At 39.5% G+C, this 22,486-nt stretch overlaps 1 protein-coding gene across 5 annotated transcripts in view; it reads left to right on the forward strand.

The window, feature by feature from the left end:
• GLIS3 (GLIS family zinc finger 3) overlaps nucleotides 1-22,486 on the forward strand; it is a 483,088-nt gene that overhangs the window by 361,238 nt on the left and 99,364 nt on the right. For all 5 annotated transcript variants that reach the window (XM_062208328.1, XM_062208326.1, XM_062208330.1 and 2 more), the window contains 2 exons: nucleotides 7,982-8,143; nucleotides 12,145-12,255. In XM_062208328.1, coding sequence (XP_062064312.1) covers nucleotides 7,982-8,143; nucleotides 12,145-12,255 — 273 coding nt within the window. The remainder of the gene's footprint in view (nucleotides 1-7,981; nucleotides 8,144-12,144; nucleotides 12,256-22,486) is intronic.

Consider the following 22,486-nt stretch of genomic DNA (forward strand, 5'->3'; position numbering starts at 1 on the left):
TTTATGAGTCAGTTAATAGATTCATTTTGTATACCAGAATAACAAAGAAAAACATAGTAACCGGAATCTCTTTATGACAGTTTAGGAAAACATTATGGAAAGGGTTTTATATTAATTCTACAAAACTTTTACTAGTTCCAGCAAATCTGGATAAACGAGGATTGCAGGCCACTTCAGAAGGCCAGATGAGTGGCATGCACTAAATTGGTTGACGTATTGAGGCCAAAGTGTCATAGCCTCTTCTCTGCTCCAGCTGCCCCAGCCAAAACCATGGGCAGGGAAACTTTGAAGACAGTTGGAGGAAATGCAAGTGCAAGGAAGTTTGGGAAACTCAGAGTTGCATTGCTTTCCCTGAAGTGAAGAGCACTTCCAACTTTACCAAAAAGAGAAGCCTACCATGACTTGAAATAATTTTTCAACAAGGCCATTATTCAGCCTATATTATTCAGCATAGAACCTTTGGAAGTTATGAAAACAGATGGAACCTTTGAAATGTGTTGGCACACTCAGAATTCCTGGATATAATATTCTGTGATGGGCAAGAGGAGGGCTCCATTGCAAACCGGAGTAAAATCCCAAAGCCAGGACACGTGGAGGCATGTGCTCTGTGCTCTCTGTGGAGCCAGCAGTCTGAACGGAACAAGGAGCAGGAGGAATATCTGTATCAGCCAGTGTGGCAGAGTTGTGACCCAGATACCTTGGTTATACCTCAAAACGTGTGAACTCTTTTCTTTTTTCCCTTTGTGTAACACTTTCTACAAACAGATGTGGTAAATATTTAGATCTGCTGGAGCACCCAGTACTAATTGGAAGGCACTGGAAACAGAAACCAGAAGGACGTGCGGTGTGCCATTTGTCAAAATGCAGAGTCAGCTGAAGGAGAAACACCATCAGGTGTGCAGTGTGCTCCTGCTGCTTCCCGTTGTGCACCTCTGTCTTTTTGTTGTTGTTGTTGCTTTTTGACTTTTCTGTTTTTCTTCTCTTATTTCCACAACCTGAAATTTAAAATTGGATATTACAGACAAAGCTTGATTCATCCAAGGCAAGCCTGTTCTTCATTCTTTTTTCCCCTCTAGTCCTTTTGTGTATGTGATTTCTTCTTTAAACCCCACCAAACTAAATTTTCAACATGAGGTTCAGTTCATCATCCCCAGAACCTTGCTTCTCAAATTATTTATCGTCTGTGCACTTTCTACATTTGGAAGCATCACCTGTAAGTAAGATTGTAAGAAAAGCAGAATTTCACCTTGGATCTACTGAATCAGAATCTTCATTTTAACCAGACGCCTCCTCCAGCACCCTGCCCATGTCACACTGAGGTACAAGCACTGCTCTAGAAGCAATGTTCCAGAACTCAGTGCTAGCTGGATGCCTGTGTCCCATTTCTCACGTCTTCTGAGATGTGTAGGGTGATCTCAGCTGCTGCTTTGGCCATCTCTTTCTGGGTCGTGGGAGAAGTAATTTCATTTACATATTTTGAAGGTATATACTTGATTCAAGCGGACTTGAACTCTTGGAGTTATTGTGGAAGTCACCTCAACTGTATCCAAGCATTAGAAATATCTGCTTACCTTTCCACCAGTGCCTTTCATCTCTGTTGTCTTTGGGCTATATGTGGAGAAGCAAACTGGCATGCAGTTCACCCCTCAGTGCCTGCTGGGTGTCACAGTGCCAGCCATCACTAATGGGATTAATTAGTCTTGACTGATGAAATTGTAAAAGTGTAAATCTCCAACGGTCATCCATTCTGAGCCTTAACTGAAATCAGATGTATATTTTGTAAGAGGGCGTCCAGCATCATAGACTCTTTTCTGTTTGGGTTCTGTTGACGTTAATGATGGTATAGAAACCTGATCAGGAAAGGTTTGCTGTTATTACTGCTTTGAATACAAACAGTATTTCTCAGCACTCTCCGTAGCTGCTGAGGGGAGGGAGCAGTCCTCTGCTTGATTATTGGTTACACACACGGATTAAATCCCATTTTAATGGTGCCTAATGAGCCTTTCATTTTTAGAACCTTACACAAAAGCTTCTAATAGAAAGGGAAAGTAATATCTCAAAGGTCATCTTAATGCCACTTAATGTCAGCAATCCGTAATCAAGCCAATATATATAGATGGTGATTATAGTCCAGTTGTGATTCTTTAAATATGAAATAATCCTCTAGTTTAACAAAGTGGTGCAAGCTAAGGTCCTTTAGGTTTGAGGCAACTTAGAATTCCTAATTAAAGTTTGTTACTTGAAAACAGCCTCAGAGTTAAAGAGATTTTTCTGAGTGAGGCTTCATGCAGTGCAGTATTTTCAAAACCCAAGGGACTTAAAGTTCTGTCACTGACAGTTTCATGCACTGTTCTCCTACTCGTCTGTAAAGCTACTGAAACGAGCAGATGGAAAACGATGGTTCCCCCTCAGTGCTTTTTCTCAATGAAGGAACATAATGGGCAGTAGAAATGTGGGACGTTTTGTAGGTCAGGAGGCCCTGGGAGGACTTATGGGCATACCTGTTTTGAGGTGGGCATCTGTTGGACAGCAGATTAAGAAGTGGAGGATTTAACAGGGGAGGAGAATGTCTAATCCATGCGCAATCATTTGTTCTGGCCCTGCCAAGACAACCACTGGTGGAACTCAAAATTCATTAGATCTGGATATGTAGCAGGCTAATGTTTAAGTTGATCATTATGTATGGCCAATGAATGATCTTATAAATATGCAAATGGGGGCCCCGGCGCTATGGTATGGTGGATTAGGCAACAGCCTGCCACACCAGCATCCCATATGAGCGCTACTTCCAGTCCCAGCTGCCCCACTTCTGATCCAGCTCACTGCTGGTGACCTGGGAAAGCAGTAGAAGATGGCCCAAGTGCTTGGGCCCCTGCACCCATGTAGAAGACCTGGAAGAAGCTCCTGGCTCCTGGCTTGTGCCATTTCCCTCTCTCTCCCTCTCCCCCACCCCCGTGTGTGTGTGTGTGTGTGTATGTGTCTCTCTTCTTCTCTCTGTAATTATGCCTTTCAAATAAATAAGTAAATCTTTAAAAAAAAATCCAAATGTGGCTCCGATAGGTCTAAGAGTCAAAGGGATCACACAAACAAGACAAGTGTCTGCTAATAATAACTGATAGAATCAAAAAGGGAGAGAAGGATCCAACGTGGGAAGCGGGATACACAGCAGACTCATAGAATGGCAGATGTCCTAAACAACACTCTGGTCTCAGAATCAGCCCTTAAGGCATTCGGATCTGGCTGAAGAGCCCATGAGAGTATTGTAGGCATGGAAAGCCAAGATACCATGGAAAAAAAAAAAGACCTAAATGAAAGATCTCTGTGAGTGAGATCCCAGTGGAAAGAACGGGGCCATCAAAGAAGGAGGTACCTTTCTCCGAAGGGAGGAGAGAACTTCCACTTTGACTATGACCCTATTGGAATAAGATCAAAGTCAGCGAACTCTAAAGGCTTCCATAGCCCTGACAACTCATGAATAGAGCCTAGGGAGATTACTGACGCCATGAACAAGAGTGTCAAATTGTTAAGTCAACAACAGGAGTCACTGTGTACTTACACCCCATGTGGGATCTGTCCTTAATGTGTTGTCTAATGTGCAGTGATGCTATAACTAGTACTGAAACAGTATTTTTATACTTTGTGTTTCTGTGTGGGTACAAACTGATGAGGTCTTTACTAATTATATACTGAATTGATCTTCTGTATATAAAGATAATTGGAAATGAAAAAAAAAACCTGGTGTTAAATTGGAAATGGCATAGAAAATTAATTAATTTTAAAAAAAATATTATGTAGGATCTCTGTCTTTAATGTGCTGTACACTGTTATTTAATGCTATAACTAGTACTCCAACGGTAGTTTTTTCACTTTGTGTTGCTATATGGGGCAAACTGTTGAAATCTTTACCTAATATATACTAAACTGATCTTCTGTATATAAAGAGAATTGAAAATGAATCTTGATGTGAATGGAAGGGGAGAGGGAGCGGGAAAGGGGAGGGTTGCGGGCGGGAGGGAAGTTATGGGAGGGGGGAAACCATTGTAACCCATAACCTGTACTTTGGAAATTTGTATTCATTAAATAAAAGTTTAATAAATGAAAAAAAAATTGTTAAAAAAAATCCAAATGGCCATTGGCAGATAAAAGGTTTCTCATCACCGGGAGTCTCTAGTAAGACTGGCATTCTGGAATTTTTTTCCCTTTGGGAGGTGTTAGTTCTCAGCCCTACGATGGTTGTGCCAATGCTAGACCACAAAATTCTTGTATGCATTAGAAATGGGTGAATTCTGCAACACATTTATAGTAGCTGCCCTCTGATTCATGGGAGACATATTCCAAGGCCCACAGTGATACCTGAAACTGCAGATAGGACCAAACCCTGTACACACATATACTTTATTTCTTTACATACCTATGATAAAGCTGGATTTACAGAGTAGACACAGGAAGAGATTAGCAACATTGACTTATAATGAAGTAGGGCAATTATAACAATATACTGTGAATGTTCTCTCAAAATATCTTACTATACTGTAGTCTTAGCCACCTCAGTGTATATTTTTTTTTCTTATAAGTTGAGAACCTTTATGTTTTAACTTATAGGAAGTGTTTTATAGCTTCTTCTTGGTGTACCAAATTGCCAGTATCGCTGCTCTTGTGTTTTGGGTCATTATTAAATAAAATAAAGATGCTCTAGCACAAGCACTGTGGTACTGTTGACAGTTGTTATTAGATAACTGCAAAAAGACCAAGGGGTATGTGTCTTCATTTTATGTAGCAATTGGTTGGGCAGTGACAGAGGGAGTGGTCAGTTGACACTTTGGACATTAGATCTCAGAATGGATCTGCCACTGTAGGAGCCTCAGTGAGAAAGCCTCTGACCCAACCAAGGAAACACTGTTAAAGGTCCTTGCTTTGCCAAGCAATTTACATTTACAAGGCAAGATACACTCGTTAAAGCTTCGGAAAACATGAAAAACATAAGAAGGATAAAAGCCATCTATTTGCCCAAACACCCAAAGAATCCACTTGTGGTGTATTTTGTAACAATCTTTTGTAAACCTACCTAAGTGTTAGTTTATTTTTAATGTATTAGCATTTAATTGAACTTATAAATCTAGGGCTAAAACTGCCTGAGGGAGAGGAAATTCTTGTGCTGAATTATAGGGTTATTCCCATAATGAATGATAATGATTCATTATAAAATTGTTTGCTTTCAAGCTCCATCCAGATGCCATTATAGAAAGGAACACCTCCTTCCTCTCCTTGCAGAACCGTCAGTGTGACAAGTTCATTCAAGTGTGGTGCCCTCTACACTCCTGAGATGCGTTGGGTGCTAGGCCCCCCTCCAAGCCATGTGTCAATCCTTTAGAACCTGATTTCACTTGACTGAGTTGGAGTTCATGGTTTTCTGCAAGTGAATTTCTTCAAGAAGAATGAGTGGTCAGTGTGTATCATGAACCCTTGCATACACAAAATTGTCCTCTCCTACCCTCATTCACACAACTCATTGAGGTCAAACCCTTCACTCTTCATCTTGCTCCTGGCAATACTGTGATGCTGCTCTGTTGTCTTCGGCACTTTCTTGTTCCAGAGGAAACTTCTGAAATCAGCTTGACTCGCATTATTTTTCAGATCATCATTTTGTTGTCCTTTCCAGTCTAAGTGCTCCTGTTTCCCCTGCTCCTTGCTATTTAGACATGGTCAGGATGTGTGTAGATGAAATAGTTCATTTTTCACAGGTTCACTTGGATTGTGTGCAGCCAGCTCTTTGGTCCTTGATTCTTGCTTCTGTTAATAGTGATAATATCAATTGGCTGAATTTTAACTGGACATCTAAGCGGAGGCGTCATGAAGAGACCTTGGAAAGGCTAGTCTGCCCACAGTCATGGCCAATCACATGGACAGTTTGAACTGATCCAGGATATGTCCTGGATTCCTCTCATCACTCTGTGGTAGAACTAAGGGTCTTATTATATCTGATACTCAGAAGAAACTTCATTAATCTATTCAAAAACAGTTCTGCATTCCCATGCTGGTGGTGAAGCAATGCCACGTTCTCTCTGACCAAGATCTGAGGCCACTGTGAAAAGGTCTGAGTATGCACCCTTGGATCTGGCCCCAGACTGGAAATGACCCTACAAAAGAGCCTTGCTAGGAACCCAGCTACAGGCATGGCATGTCCAAAACCACAAGCTCATTTCAGACCTAAGTGTGGTCCATCAGGTGATTCCAAGTAAAACAAACCGAGCTCCAGGAGTTTGTTCTGAGTGGTCATTCAGAGAGAACCTTAAAAACAGCTTTGATCGTCAGAGGCCTCTTAGCTGTGATCTGGGTTAATTTTGAGCTCCTTTCTCCTCAGACTTGACACCCCTTGGAAACCTGCAGAAAGAAGCCCCTTAACTCCCTTTCCTTCCAGCAACATGGCCTTATATATGCCTTTCACTCTGTGAAGAACATAGTTGGCTTCCTCAGCATTCATCTTGTGTTCAGGCTAAATTTATTTTATGTGAAATAGAAATCAGGAAAACACCAAAATTATTTTAAGCAAAATATCAAAATTGAAATAAACCAACATATGTCTGTGAAACATGTATAACTCTCAATCAAAAATAAGTGCAACTTTCATAAATTTCTTAAAATACTCTACCATGCAAAATCTGGACAACTTAAATAGATGGAATTATGACATGTTTGATTGTTTTTTCTACTTAGTTCATCCTTTACTTAAAAATGAAAATTTCAATAGCCAGGACCAGCTCTGGGTGATCCCTTCTATTTTAGTAAGTAAGAGAACCAAGGAGTTTTGTAAAATTTTTCGCTGCTAGGTTGTTCTACCTGCTAAGTTTCAGTGGGCGCTGTCTCTAATTCACCTTTCTTCACCTAATTCTGTTCTTTCCCTCCCCAGACTAAGAAGTGAGGTTTCTTGGTTGCTTTCAGTATATTTGCTTTGTTCTATAGGCTTCTAAATTTCCCTTTCAGTGATATCTCAAATGGGGTTAAAATTGTCCAAGTAACAAGTATTCGGGGGCTTAGCACCAAAGAGAAGTTAAAAAAAGAAATCCCCATCTCTCTTGTGCTTCATTCGTAGGCTTTCTCTAACATATTGTCTTCTTTTGCTTATCACTTCAAGGATCGGAATCACTTTGACCCTATCATAGTAGCTGATATTTGGCCCAAAGAAGACATTAAGTAGATGTTATTGTCAATAAATACTATCGACAAACCAAATATGCATTCATTGAAATCTTCAGTCTTTTCTTTCCAGTTCTCTTCATGAATTAGATAACAAAATTTCTAAAAAATGGAAAAAATTAAAGTGTTACTTTATTTGGAAAATGATTTCGTGATAAATGAATCATCTGTCTTCTAGTTCCTTTTAAAAACTTTATCACATTAGATTTGATGTTGCTCAAAATGTTAACATGGTCATTCTATTGGGAGTTGAAAAACCTCTACAAATAGAGTTAAGAAAATGTCTGATCATATTGATCCAGTGGATACAAGCCTTTTCATCCCAGACTCTTGGATCTTCAATTCTCTTTTTTTCTCACACATCATTCTGATTTTTCTTGTTAGTTTATTAGTTGTCAAAAAGTTTCTTCCTTCCTGTTTCCTTCAATTGAGACCGATTTGGAAATGGAAAAGTGTGTTAATTTTTAATAAATTGTTAAGGCACACATTACTGTATTTTCATTAACCAAGCCAGATGGCTCACAGAGAATTTTCTCTGACATAAGTAATCACAGAAATCAATTTGGGATTCAAATCTGGTATGGAAAGTGCCATGTATATTCGGTGGAAAAAATGCAGTTCACATAAACATGTGGCTATTTTTAGAAGTCCTACTCTTTCCTGTTTGGTTTTTCTTTTATTATTTGAGGCTAAGTGGAAACTAAGGTCTTTTTCCGCTCCCCCAGACTCAGGCATTCAAGGTCCTCCTCAACAACAACAAAAAATTGTTTTCCTTTTCTTTTTGCAGTTTGAAGGTTGCAAAAAAGCCTTCTCAAGGCTCGAAAATCTCAAGATTCACTTGCGGAGCCACACGGGTGAGAAGCCGTACCTGTGCCAGCATCCGGGCTGCCAGAAGGCGTTCAGTAACTCCAGTGACCGCGCCAAACACCAGAGGACACATCTGGACACTGTAAGAATGGCAGGAGCCTTCCAGCAGCCCAGAGCTCCTGGGGGAGGAAGTGCCCGTTTGATAGTGAGATGGTGAAAGGGTTTGCTCTCTGGTCTGCAGGTTCCAGGGACAATGCCAAGGGCAGCAGTGGAGTTAAGGAGAAGGCCAGGAGGGGCCTCACTCTGCTGGTTTTGCTTTCTATAGTTGCAGGTTCTCCTAAATATCACAACTTTCCAAAGAAGCTTCTTGGTCGCATGTGTTTACGAAGGGACAGCACTTCAGGGGCTGTCAGGTGGTAGATGTCATACAGAGAAAGATCACTAGTGAGTGACTGGGCATGACAATAAGGATTTAAATATCAACACATAGCAAAGTAAGTAGGGTCTGCTATTGCTAGTAATGTGGCATGTTTGGGTGCCCTGGCTAGTTCTCTTCTTGACATAAGAATTCTGTAGCTGGCATGGTTTTTGAGAGTACATGTGGCCTTTTGCTTCAGAAACCACCTGGTATTTTCACCTGCAAATGGTCTACAAAGAAACAACAGCTCTTCCCCCGGAGTTCAAGTTTCATCACGTTTCCTGTGCTAACAGCCACACGTCCTTTGACAGAAACCCTCTGAGAACCATTGCCCTTCCTTGCTACACCCTTAACCCCCCTAATGCTGCAACTTGTCACTCGTTCACAAATGCCTTTTCTGTGGACTGGCATATTTTTGTTTTCTCTATTATGTTGAATGCCCTCCTTTGCAGTTCTCAGTTTTCCATACCTGAGGCCAGATAGACTCTAGGTAATTTCACTTTGCTTAACGAAGCCATCAGAATCGTGTATTATACACCTCCCAGATCTCTTATCCCACGTTCTTGCAAATAATGTATTCATGACAGTACTTGCTCGGTGTTAACATTCTGCTGTCTATTATTAAACTACACCAGCGTTTGAATTTTGAAAAGATACTGTTATTTCTACACACCTTCTCATACATATTTAAGATTCTTCTGATGTTATAGTTGACATATTTATTAAATTTTATATTAGTCTCTATTAGTCATTTGGATATGTCACATAACCTTTCTGAACAGAATTATCTCCTAATATACATAAATGTGATGGTTTGCCTAGTAAATATCTGAAATATAATTAGAGCAATGTACACCCAGGGTGGACTCTTTCTACTCTAGCTCAGTTGAATTCAGTGGTTTTAGGACCAATGGAATAGAATATTAAATGAATGAATTTGGTGAATAATGGGATTTTTTGAAGTAAAAAAGGAATGAAGAATAAATTATGTTAAAATGCCCTATTTTGTTGTGTCTAAGATGGTCTTGGTAGAATTCAATAAATTTTCCAATTTGTCATTAAACTTTATCATGGAAGAATGAACATTCATGAGACAAGATTGTCTTGAGAAATTGCTTTCTCCCCCAGCTAGCTATCTGTAGTTTGAAAGAAGCATTGTGAGGCAAAGTGTTAAGGTTCTACAAAGCCTGTCTTTGCTTGGAGCTAATTTTAGCTAATCAAACTAAGGGCATTTTCAGAAATCATTTTTGGAATTAAGAAAAATATAGTCCTTTTTGAAACTTTTGAGGAAAACGACCTTATTTCCTGGTCCCAGTTCCATGCAACAGCTTTCAGAACTCATTTATTTATTTTTGTGAAAAAGATATTTCTCTGTTAAGTCTTTAAAAACAACGTTTTGTTTTGTTTTGGTTTTTTTTCCTTTAAGCTCCATACTGGCTCCTGTTTCAGTTTTTTTTTTTTTTTTTTTTTTTTTTACTATGTTTAACAAAATGGTAAGCTCTTTTAAAAACATATAGAAGTTAAGCACTTGTTTTAAAAAGTGAACTCTAGTTGCTTGAAGAATTTGTGGTTTAATTTTAGGTCCCTGTTCCCTTTCATTAAGTACTCCTTATGCTAATGCTGTCAGAATTTTGGATAAAGTATCTTTCTTCAACTAAGTGGATTCTTTACTCATAGGATTTAGTGAGTTCATAATTCTAACCTGAAAACTTTTATTAATTCCTTTCTCTATTAGCATTTTAATATATAAACAAGTGAAGTAATTATATAATGAAGTTGGAAAAAAATGAAATATTTAGTTGGATGAAGTATAGTGTGCCATTTAAACTAGGTAATCTGAGATAAAATGACCAGTACCGCAGTACTGCTTAGACCGGTCTCTGCTGTTTTGCATACCGGGCCCAGGTACAGGATACAAGCAAGAGGATGAAGACCAGATGGGAGGAATGGTGCATATTCAAGCTTTCTCCAAGAGCATCTCAAAATCAAATACAGTTAACACTGCCAATCAAAATCAGTGATGACGGTAATGCTAGTAACATGAATTTACATAACACATTAATATGCACAAGGCCTTTTTACATGTTATAGCATCTCCCCTAAAGCTTACAACTTGAGCTTATGTGATCACAGTGTGGCTGCTAGTAAAGAAACTGGCTGATTTCTCCCTAAAGCTCGGCCAGGGTAGGGATGACTAGCACAAGAAAGCCATGTGAACCCAGTTCATGGCAATCTGTACTAATCCAGTGGAAATACCATTAGCAATTGACTTTCACCAATGATCGGCTCACCATTTTTGTAAAAACTGTTCAATACCAAGAGCATGGTTCATTCACTGCCTATTGTTAGACTCCTGACATGTAAAAGTACCCAGCACGTCTTGGAAACACAAGAGCTGCTGGCTAACTCAGTCATCTAGTCAGTCGATGAATAAACACATGAGTTGTCAAGCAATTCAAATCAGGTACATCAAATTACATTATATATTCATAATTCCACTTTGTTCTTAGAATCCAAAATGGCAACAACTACAGCTGGAGGGAGTGAGTCGCAAATATCATTAGCAGCAGGGCACTATAAACCACATACATGTTGGCCCACAAAGTGACAGGCATGCACACGAAGACAGGAGCAACGTATAAACAGTTTTGTTTTGTTTTGGTTTGTAATCTATCAGATTGCCAGCACAGGAATCCTATTTTAAAGACAGAGTTTCAATTATTGTTCATATATTTCATGTGATGTAGGTAGGCGCAGCTCGAATAGCTCACCTGATGAGATTCTAAGGAGACCAGTGACTGTGAATACATCTCAAAAACAGTTCATCTTGTGGAGTTGTTTGGATTTCAGTTCTTGGAATAAGCCGATAAGCCAGTGTGATTTATCTCACACTGAAGAGTCGTAGTCTCAGACCCTTGTGTTGTCAATATGGTACGAGTAGGTGCCAAAATTTGAGTGCGTATAGATGTTTCATTTGCTCATTTATTCTTCATTTATTCATTCCTGACTGGTAGGTACTATGGACTAAGGTTATTAAAAAAAAATCCTAGACTCAACTTTGGGCTCCACAGGGGAACTGAAATAGTTGAAACTTGTGTTCTTATCACACTCAGCCAAGGGGTAATTCGTGTTACTCAGGCTCAGCTCCAGGACTCCTCCACAACTAATACTATTAATATTTCTCCAGCTGATTTTTCCTGTGTCTGTTGTTTGGAAGATACTGTCTCTTGCTCGCTTCACACTAATTTTCCCTTCTTAATTCTCTCCCTCTCTCTTTCTAAATCAGGTTTCTTCTGAAACATACCCAGTCTTTTCTGGACTTTTCTACAGCTTCTTTACCTGAACTCTTAAAGAATATGTGTTTACTAGTTTCTGACAATACCAAAGATTATTCTCAGGGAAACATAACTGTAAGTATGACTGGAGATGCTTACTAATAATTTCCACATTAAACAAATGCCGCAAGGAGTTTTGTGGTTAGAGTGCAATCTACAACAATCTCTTAAAAATCATCAAGGATCAGCCATTTCTTTGTATACTCTTGCCTTTGTCACGATGCAAATTGAGCGGGCTTTCTAATTAAGATGCATGAGTATTACCCAGTGTTCCACATCAGTCAGCTTGGTAACAGCATATACTTTGAAGTCAAGAGTCTTTGAGTAAAACCATCCCTAGTTACCTTTATGATTTAACCACGGCCGTTTCTTTCTTTCTTTCTTATTTAGAAACCTTATGCTTGTCAAATTCCAGGATGTACCAAACGCTACACAGACCCAAGTTCTCTAAGAAAACATGTGAAGGCACATTCTTCCAAAGATCAACAAGCAAGGAAAAAGGTAATTTTAAAAGAGAATTTTCCAGCCAGGAAAAGCGCATTTAAATGTGTATTAATCTTGCTGTATTCAGAGCTTCTGCAGGACTTTGGAAATTCTTTTACTTCTCAAGGTGTAACATGCTTTAAACTGTTTGTAGGGGAAAGTCTTCCATGAATTAAAAGCAAACCTATGATTTGCATAGCTGACAGAGCCAGATAAAGATTTCTGGGAAAGGCTTGTATAATAGAAATCAAAGAAAATTAGTGAAAGTCATCTTAACTGCAATGAAATCCAAAGAGCTAAAGAAACATTGAGTTGGGCAAACAAGAGACCCTTTCTGGAAAAAAGTGCTTTTTCATAAACTGTCGATTAGCTAAAATCATTTTGGCAATAATGAAGAAAGTAGGTAAATCTCTATTCTAGGATAATTGTAGAGTATTCTTCACTTTAAATGTAGAGAAAAAAACAAGTCTCTTGATGGATATTATGTACGAAAATCTTAAACAGAAATGGAACTGAATGCAACTTTAACATTAATGAGGGATTAATGCAGTTTTCAAAATTTATAGTAATTTTTTGTAATAAGTTGGAAGAAACGTTAAAGATCAACCAACCAACCTGCCTGGCTTCCTCTCCTAACTCCTGTTATACTTATAAGAGGTTAACTATGCTGTGTTTCACCATCTGTAGACACAGGGAACTTACTATCTTTCAAGGTGTCTCCAAATAACTGAGTTTTTAAATTTTTGGACCAGCTAGTATCTTCTGTCCATGTCCTAAAACATGTTGAGCTGAGCTTGCCTTTTTGAGTATTTCATTTGTATGGAGTTGGATACTTGATTCATTTAAGGACCATTTGTAACAAATTTAAGGACAGTATGAGACTTAACTTATTTCAAGTTTATTGAATACTGTGGCAAGGGTTTTGAGGTCACCATGGCTTCCAGTTAGAAATCTTGCATTCTTTCATGGTTTATAGGGATTTAACACTTTTATGTTGGGAAATTCTCTGTAGTCTTTTGTTACTGGAGTTTTTTATTCCTTGAGAAATCTTTGTACAATGCCAGCTGAAGGCTCATATATGGAAAGAACTTGACCTTTTCCCTATAACTTAAAAAAATGTGTAGTTAGAAGGCTTTGGTAGATAATGTTTTTTTAAAAGTTTATTTATTTGTAGCCAGCACCGCGGCTCAATAGGCTAATCCTCCACCTTGCGGTGCCGGCACCCCGGGTTCTAGTCCCGGTCGGGGCACCAGATTCTGTCCTGGTTGCCCCTCTTCCAGGCCAGCTCTCTGCTGTGGCCAGGGAGTGCAGTAGAGGATGGCCCAAGTGCTTGGGCCCTGCACCCCATGGGAGACCAGAAGAAGCACCTGGCTCCTGCCATCGGATCAATGCGGTGTGCCGGCCGCAGCACGCTGGCCGCGGCGGCCATTGGAGGGTGAACCAATGCCAAAGGAAGACCTTTCTCTCTGTTTCTCTCTCTCACTGTCCACTCTGCCTGTCAAAAAAAAAAGAAAAAAAAGTTTATTTATTTGTTTTTATTTTATTAGAAAGGCAGAGACACAGAGATAGAGAAAGACCTTCCCTTTGCTGGCTAACTCCCCAAATGCCTGCAATGGCCAGGACTGGACCAGGCCAAGGCCAGGAACTCAGAACTCCTTCTAGGTCTCCCACATGGGTGGTAAGAACCCAACTACTGGAGCCGTCAAGCCTCCCAGGGTACACGTGAGAAGGAGTCTTGGATCTGAAGCAGAGCCAGAACACAAACCCAGGCACTCCCATGCAGGATGCAGCCGGCGGAGCGGTGTCTCTGGCACTGCTGTGCCGGGTGCTCACCCTGTTACTCTTAATGGCATACAAACCTACTCCTTAATGTAAGTCCATTGTTAAAAATCATTTATGTTTTTTTCTAGAAATATAGTTAAATCACTCTAATTGGGATCCCAAGAAATTATTATGTATAATCATGTGGCATGGATTGGCTATATTCTTAGATTTTGGAAAAGCAAGGGAAGTGTTACGTTAATGATGTTGAAAGGAAGATTCTTAATTGTTTTAAAATAAAACACCATTTTCTCCTATTATTAAGTACCATCAGCAGGACCACTGTCTAATGGTTTTTCTCATTCTATCTCTCTCTTTATATTTTTTGAGGTAATAAATTATATATAACATATTTATATATTATATATTTGTATATAAATATACTTATTTATATTTATATAAATATATGATATATATATATATTAAAAACCTTGGAGCTGGCCGGTTTTATTCTCTGAGTCTGACCATTCTCTTCCTCCAAGTTGTCCCAAATGTGTAAGGTTTCATTATAATAGCAAATCTTTCATAAGGTTAGAGACTGCCTTTGTAGAACATTGACAATTGTCATGGACACAAAAGAATGTAAGTCTCCTGTCTAGAAAAATAAGCAACAATTTGATACTCAGTTTGAAATGGTAACCTGGGTTGATCATTGTGGGAAGAGAATGGGATATTTTCAGGAAATTTGCAGTTTCTGTTGTTCCAACATGGGTGGGGTCCAGCCTGAGCAGGAAAGGAAGAGTAGTTTTGATTGTTAGAAAGATCCTTGAAGCATTAACTGAAAAAGTAAGAGACCTTGAAACTGTATAATGCAACTTTATTGATCATCTGCAGGCAACATTCAGTAGGCACTCAGGGTACCAAGGGTGTGCTTTTGAGGAGCAAGATTATAGTCTCGTGTCAGATAGAGCAGTGGAAGATGAGATGTGGTCTCCCAAAGGTTTTAGCTTTGATGTTCGCTTTGTTTCCTGCAAATGGTTGAACTGCACTTGCTGGGCTTTCGTTGCCCAGTGCTCAGTGACAGGTTTACAGAGGTAACTTTCCGAATTTTACCCTGCCTCTCAATCTGAACATGTAAAAAATCTTTTATGAACCTGTGATGGGTTAATCTGTGGAACTTAAAATGATCAAAGTTGTTCCATCCAACACAAAGAAGAAGTGTCACTCCCAGGAGAGGCAGTTGCTCATAAACCTGAAATCAGTTAATCCACATTTCCAAGTCGTGTGCTGATATACTGATGGATCGTATTTACGTGGTACAATGTTGTTACTAGACCTTGGAGAGATTCTAATTGCTCACTCACATCAGGACTTGGTATTTGAAATATTTCCTGGCAGCAATAATAAAAAAAAAGAAACAATAAACCTTTTAAGGCAGAATTAAGATTATTTACGACTTTAATTAAAAATTGAAAACTGGCATCATTTCAAAAAACCCTTTACAAAAATGTGAATTCATCAAAAATAACCATAAAAATTCCAAGGTGATAAAGGCACAGTGGAGTAATGGTCCCAGCCCTAGGGAATTGTTTTGTTGAAAAGAATAAAACTCTTTTCTGTCACACCCTGTTAGTCATGGACTTGTTTAATATACCCTGCCTGCCTGCCTGCCTCTAATCCGCTTTGTAACCTCCCCTAGACAGTAAATGACATTATTTTGGTCTTAGGGTTGCCGTCTTTATGAGGCCTTCCTCTAAAATCTGGGCCAGTGACAAGGCAACCATAGCCACAGATAAATGTATACCAGGAAGTCCAGAGATCCCATCTGTGATGCCCTGGCCTTTTCCCACACCTGTTGGATCTCACACCTGTTGGGTGAAAACCAAGAAGAACTTGAAATCTCAACTAAACATTATTCAAGCTGTGAAAAGAAAGAAGGGGGAAAAAAACCTCTTTTGCAAAGCATGAGGATAATTTGGCTCATTGCATGCAGAGAGTAACTTTTGTCTTTGCATAATTCGTGCACACCCACACATCCCATCAGCCAACAGACAGACTTCTTCCTTCAAATGCACTCTGCATATCTTGAGTCCTTCGAATTGAAGGGGCAAACAGATTATGAGTAATGAAATACTCCAGTCACCAGATATGGTCTTCCCTGAGAATGGTATTTAGCCTACAGAGCAAAAGGCAGAATATGTCCTTCAATTCTGTCTGAAAATAAGTGACTGAAAGAAGAGAAGACTAAGGCAATAAGCCACTTGAAGTGTTTCTCAAGGCTGTGAGCTTTATCAGAATTTTTCATTTTCACCTTGGAATTGCATTTACCTGGGGAGGGGGGAGAGGTTTCCTTCAACATTAGCCTATTATCAAAATGGAATTTTTTTTAAAAGTCAGTGCAAAGAATGCCTGGCCAAAAGTTTAGAGGTGACATGAATCTTTCACCTGTTTCACAAAACCACAGATTCTGAACTTTGGGTATGACTTGTTAAATGTTTGTTAAACATTGACCTTTGATCCACCATGGCTGGTGACTTTCACTTGTGTGACCTCAACACAGGCTGTTATAAACCAACCGTAGCATTTTACATGTGTACAAATGCAACATGTACTTATATTTCCTACTTAGACAACAGGTCTGTATAGCTTTCTGGCTAAATTAGATCAGGTTATCAATGCAGCTGTCTTATTGTAGAACTGACACTGCTTTGGGACATGTTCGGAGCTGCCATCTCTCCCCCCTGTATACTGTAAACCATGTACAGTTTCATTAAGTAACACATGGGCTCACCTTGCTTTGTGCAGTTCTTGGAATCTTGAAAAGCTATGCAAAGATAAATATTTCCCCCAATAGAAGCAGGCATTAAAAAGCTATTGAGGCTCCATTTTACTGTCAGTTGTTTTTGGTCATGGTCTGTATAGCTTATGGCACATGCAGCTTGGGTACAAATTCAGGGACCACTCTGGGTTTTACCATCTCTCTTCATTTTTCTTTCTTCTTCCTGCTCAGAAATAAATTAAAACCACTGCTACTATTAATGGAATATCAGTAATAGGCACACATCACACATATCATCTCTCAGGATGAACGAGCCCACCCTTCTCACGTTTAAGTAACTATACTGGGATCAAGTGGGTGTGATACGCTTGTAGGGGCGATGTTCAGACTGCAGTAATTTTTTTAATGAGTCACAAACTTCTGTAATTTAACAATTGTTGGTGACAAATTACTTATGTCACACCTCAAAATGATGGTGAGATGTATATGAATATCCTGCTGTCTCAGTTGAGAGTAGCTGATTTAAGAAAGGTGCTGGGTGATGCTTTTGTGAAACAAGTATTTTTAGTTTAAAAGGCTCATAGTACTTTCAAAAAGTTTGTGGAAAATGCACGTTATGAAAAATAAGTGCAAGAATTTCAAAAATTTTTGCCCCCAAATAAATGTAAGTTTTAATCATTTTTCCACAAACGTTCTGAAATGTGCTGTTAGTGATACTAGTCAATATTTAAATGTAAATGAAAAATAAGACGTCGAAAAGTGAACCCAGAGATAATAGCACTGATTTGGAGTTGAAACCAGTTGCCTGAAGGCTTGTATTTAAATTAAGCCCAGTATGATGCCAGCCACAGTTTTAAGAACATTTGATGATTACATTTAGAAAGAGTTGGGGAAGGTTGGCGATGAGAGTGATTAGCTAGAATGAGTTTCTTTTTTTGTTAATTTTTAAATTTATTTTGAAAGAGTCACAGAGAGAGGTAGAGCCAGAGAGAGACAGGTTTTGCATCTGTTGGTTCACTCCCCCAAATGACTGCAGCTGCCAAAGCTGAGCTGATCCGAAGCCAGGAGCCAGGAGCTTCTTCTGAGTCTCCCATGCAGGTGCAGGGCCCAGGGACTTAGGCCATCTTCCAGTGCTTTCTCAGGCCATAGCAGAGAGCTGGATCAGAAGTAGAGAAACAGGTCTTGAACCACCGCCTATATGGGATGCCACTGCTACAGGCCTGTACTTTTTATCTGCTGTGCCACAGCACCAGCCCCATAGAATGAGTTTCTGTTCTTTCATAGGTAATCAGAAAAATTGTCTTCAGCTTACAAATACAGAAAATGTCTACCACCATCTGTGAGGTGATGGCCCAGGGCTTTACTTAGCACTTAAGGCTGTTTTGGGAAGTATGTTCTTTTAGAATATATCTCATAAGATGTTATTGAACATTTCTTTTTTAAAGTCTGTTTTTTAAATTGTCATGAAGTTTAGGAAACCCTTAGTAAAATGTTATTCAATGGCTTCCTCTTGCAAGAGTTCTCAGAGACTAGCATGTACCATTATTCCAGAGAGAAGATCACATTAGCCTGCTAAAAATTATTTGGCCACGAGCATCTCACCAAATTTCCATCCTGGTAAAGTATTGGAGAAGTATCATCTCACAGAGTTTAATTTATTCCATTCAGTGCATATTTTTTTTTAAATTTTTAAAAGATTTATTTATTTATTTGATATGGAGAGACAGAGGTAGAGCAAGTGAGATCTTCCATCCGCTGGTTCACTCCCCAAATGGCTGCAATGGCCAGGGCATGACCAGGACAAAGTCAGGAGCTAGGAGCTTCTTCTGGGTCTCCCACATGGGTACAGGGTTTCAAGCACTTGGACTATCTTCTGATGCTTTCCTAAGCACATTAGCAGGGAACTGGATCAGAAGTAGATCAGCCAGGACTCAAACCAGCGTCCATATAGGATGCCAGCACTGCAGGCGCAGCTTTACCCACCATGCCCCAGCACTGGCCCCTCAGTGTATATTTTTAGCTACCTACTATGTGTCTGGCACCAGGTTAGACCCACAGATCCAAAGGTGTATGAAACAGACTGTTCTCTGTCCTCACAGATCTGCATTCTCATGATGAGGTCCAATAATAATCAAAAGACAAAAAATGGGTAACATGTGTAAGCAAGGAAACAATGAGGGGAGTACAGTGGACATGAGCAGATGGAGGCCTGTTGAGGTGATGTGGTCAACATAGGCCTCTCTGAGGAACTGAGCATTTTTCAAGCAGGAACACAAGCCAATGGCCACTTTAGAATTCAGAAAAAAAAATACAGTAACCGCAAATTTTAAGCAGAAGCTATTCGGTCGCAATACTGTGCCTTCCACTTTGATCTTGGAAAAGAATCTGATGCTACTAAGACCACAGCACAGTAGGTGTCAGGATCATGTTAGCTGTCATAATTGCACTTTTCTGCAGTCTGTTCTCCTTGCTCTGGAGGGCCTCTATACTGAACAGTGGAAATTTTTAGCTTCCATCCCTCAGCTAAAAAAATGACTCAGATGGCCAGCATTTGTGATTCTCTGAGTACTCAGTACAGGTGAGGTGCTTGGTACAGGTGTGAGAGCTCTGAGGCTTTAGAAACAAGGGAGCCCCAGCCATGGCCTTGTAAAGATTCCCTTCTGTCATGAGACATGCAGAGACCTGCGCTCCCTTGGAGTGCCCTGATGGAGTCCCGCAGAGAATGCTCCTGGGCTATGGTGCATGGGATTTCTCCTGCAAAGGATGGAGATCATTTAGGAGTGTACTCTTAGGTTTTATTGTTTGACAGCAGTGGGGAGATGAATGGGTTTTTATATTCTCCTTAATAACATTCCTCTGCTGTCATATTAGCAAAGTGTTTTTATTTCTGTTTCACCTGAAAATCCTTAATTAGGACAAAAACATGTCTGTTTGGCACAGTTCTGACCAACTACGTAAAGAATAAAGACCTTACGATAGGTGCTTTAATGTGCAGGTTGGACTGTATGGTGCCAACATAGCTACCTTCTGGAAATAGTTCCTAGACAATTACTTTTCTGATTGAAAAGCCTTCTAAGCTTCTCATTCCCTTTCTGTTATAAAATTTTGAATATTCTTGGGGAAAATGATTTCGGAATAAAACCATTTACTTAGGCCATCTGCAGCTTCCTAAGACACCATGACACAGCTCACCATTGCCTTTCTCGGGCATTCCCTCTTTGTCTCCCCTTACAAAGAATTCTTGTCCCTTGTGCAATGCCTGCTCCCTTAGCTGGTTCCCACTTGTTCCCCTTTTCAACTCCAGTTGAGCATTGTCTTTAATATCCATGGGCAGTATTTTCCCATTTGTTTGTATCTTGGCTCTCCAAGCTGTGAAGATTTATTTTCAGGGTGACTTCACACAACGGCCTGGATAAGCCCAGAGCAAAAACTTTTCATGGTGAATACTGGGCAGGTGGCTGTGTCTTAGAGCAGTGTTTGGATTGGACATCAGGAGGCATGGGCTTCTTTTAAGCAGTGCCATGAATTGCTTCGTGATTTAGCTTAAATTACATTCTCCTGGTTTTTCCATTGCTCCATCTTTGCAGCTAGCTCAAAAGGCAAACACAGGGCCACAGAGGTGAAAGAGAAGTTATTTCAGTAGAAATCACTATTAGAGCACACATCTGCCATCCTTAGCAGTCTCCTGTGACTGACAGCAGACCAACGGTGTCCTTGGAAATACTATTTCTTCTGAATATTGTCATAGGTGAAATCGTCTCTCAGTGATTACTACACCTAGTCTGTCTGGGTCATGTGGACATTCAACTTATAGTACAAAACAGAACAAGACAAAGGAAGGGAGTCCGGGACCCAAACTAGAGGGACTACTATCACATTTAAACCTGTGATATTTGCTTTTATTCAGGGGAGCTATAACTTGGGGTTCTTAGATCCATAGTGGGGTAGCCCATAGCTGGTTGGGTTTAAAAAACTCATTAACTCTCGAAATTCTTCTGCAAAAAATGTCATTTTCTGGGAAGAGACTCCACAGATTTCATCAAGTTTCTGAAATTAAGACTCTGTGAGGTCATAGAAATGCCAGGCTCCTCGTGACTGTGTCACCTGACTTGATTTACAGTACCCCCAAAAACTTGCCTAACCTAGAAGATCCTGTGCCTCTCCTGCTCTGAAGGATTGACTCCTACTGGTACAGAATTTCCAATTATTCAATAAACACTTCCTCTGCATTTACTTTGTGTTTGATATCTTGCTAAGTGCCTACAAAAATGGTAAGATATGCTCCTTTCCCTTGAGGCAATCAGAACACAAAAAAAAGGGCTAGATTTTGACAAGGGGTAGACAGACTTGATAAATGGTAAGTTCAAGTGCAGTGTGGAGATAGAGTAGGAGCAATGCACTAGTTGGAACTGTGTACACTTTTGTAAGATTCAACAGAGGCTTGGAGTAACGTGGTACAGTTGGGATACAAATGAATGAGAGGAGATGGTGATGGATTGAATGCCTGAAGCGAGGGGAAGAGGAACATAGCACCCACATTCCCAGTTTCTGAGGTGTGTGGGCAAAAGCCGAAACTACCAACAGTTTCTTCTTCCAAAGAGAATGCTCAGTTCTATTCTTTATGTTTCTGGCTGATTAGATCAGGCACACCCAGATTGTCAAAGATAGTCTCCGTTTTAGTTCAGAATCAACTGATTGAAGATGTTAATCATATATGAAAAAAATACCATCATAACAATACCTAAATAAGTGCTTATTGAGTAACCAGGGACTAAAATCTTATCAAGTGAACTTGTAAAACTAACCGCATCACATCCACTTGCTAAAATCCATTGTGTTAAGTTTTAAATGGGGTTACTTTATTTGAAAGTAACACCAGCCTCATGAATGTGAGACATAGTGAACCTCAAAATGTGCGTGCTCAGTATTAGTGCAACTTGGTTATTCACTAGGAAAACAGAATGAAATTAATGACTGGATTTTCCTGGTCCCACTCCCTTTTGTGGTAACATTGACTGTTCAGAGCAAATTGGTTCAAGGCAATTAATTTAAAGACATCATGCTGGGAGAATAAAAGAGTTTTACACTTTAAGCAAATAAGTAAACACTTTGTTGGTTTAACTGACATTTTGCATTTTATATCAGAGAATTTACACATAGAAGTTTATCATGATTACTTAAAAGTCAGTCGTTTCAATGTAACTTTGTGTCACAATGTTTGTTAATACAGTGTGTTTTTATCATATTAAATGAGATAATGACAGTAAACTCGTAACATGATACCTGACTTGGTAGCTATTAATACTTGAAATATATGTTGTCCACATTAAGGATTTTTGAGAGAGATGACAAGTGCTTGTTGAACTTTTAGTAAGCTGGATTTTTGTACTCCAGACTCCTCCATTAATTAATTTTCCCCTCAAAGAGATTTTAGCTGCTTAAAAATAATTAAGTCAAACTGATAACATGGTATACTCGTACAATGATTACATATCCACTTTATTTTTTCTTCACATAAGAAACACTTTTGTGGTCATGTTTATGTGTTTTAAAAACTCAGGCAGGCAATCTTTCCATCCTAATGGCCATTTTCTCTAGGAAGCTTACCATGTGTCAGCTCTTCCTTAGATGTTATATAAATGACATATGAGTCTAGATTTCATGTTGAAGAGTTTCACCTTAAAGACCATTAAACATTGAATGCTTATT

The sequence above is a fragment of the Lepus europaeus genome, chromosome 12 (genome assembly GCF_033115175.1).
Source record: "Lepus europaeus isolate LE1 chromosome 12, mLepTim1.pri, whole genome shotgun sequence".
NCBI lineage: Eukaryota > Metazoa > Chordata > Mammalia > Lagomorpha > Leporidae > Lepus > Lepus europaeus.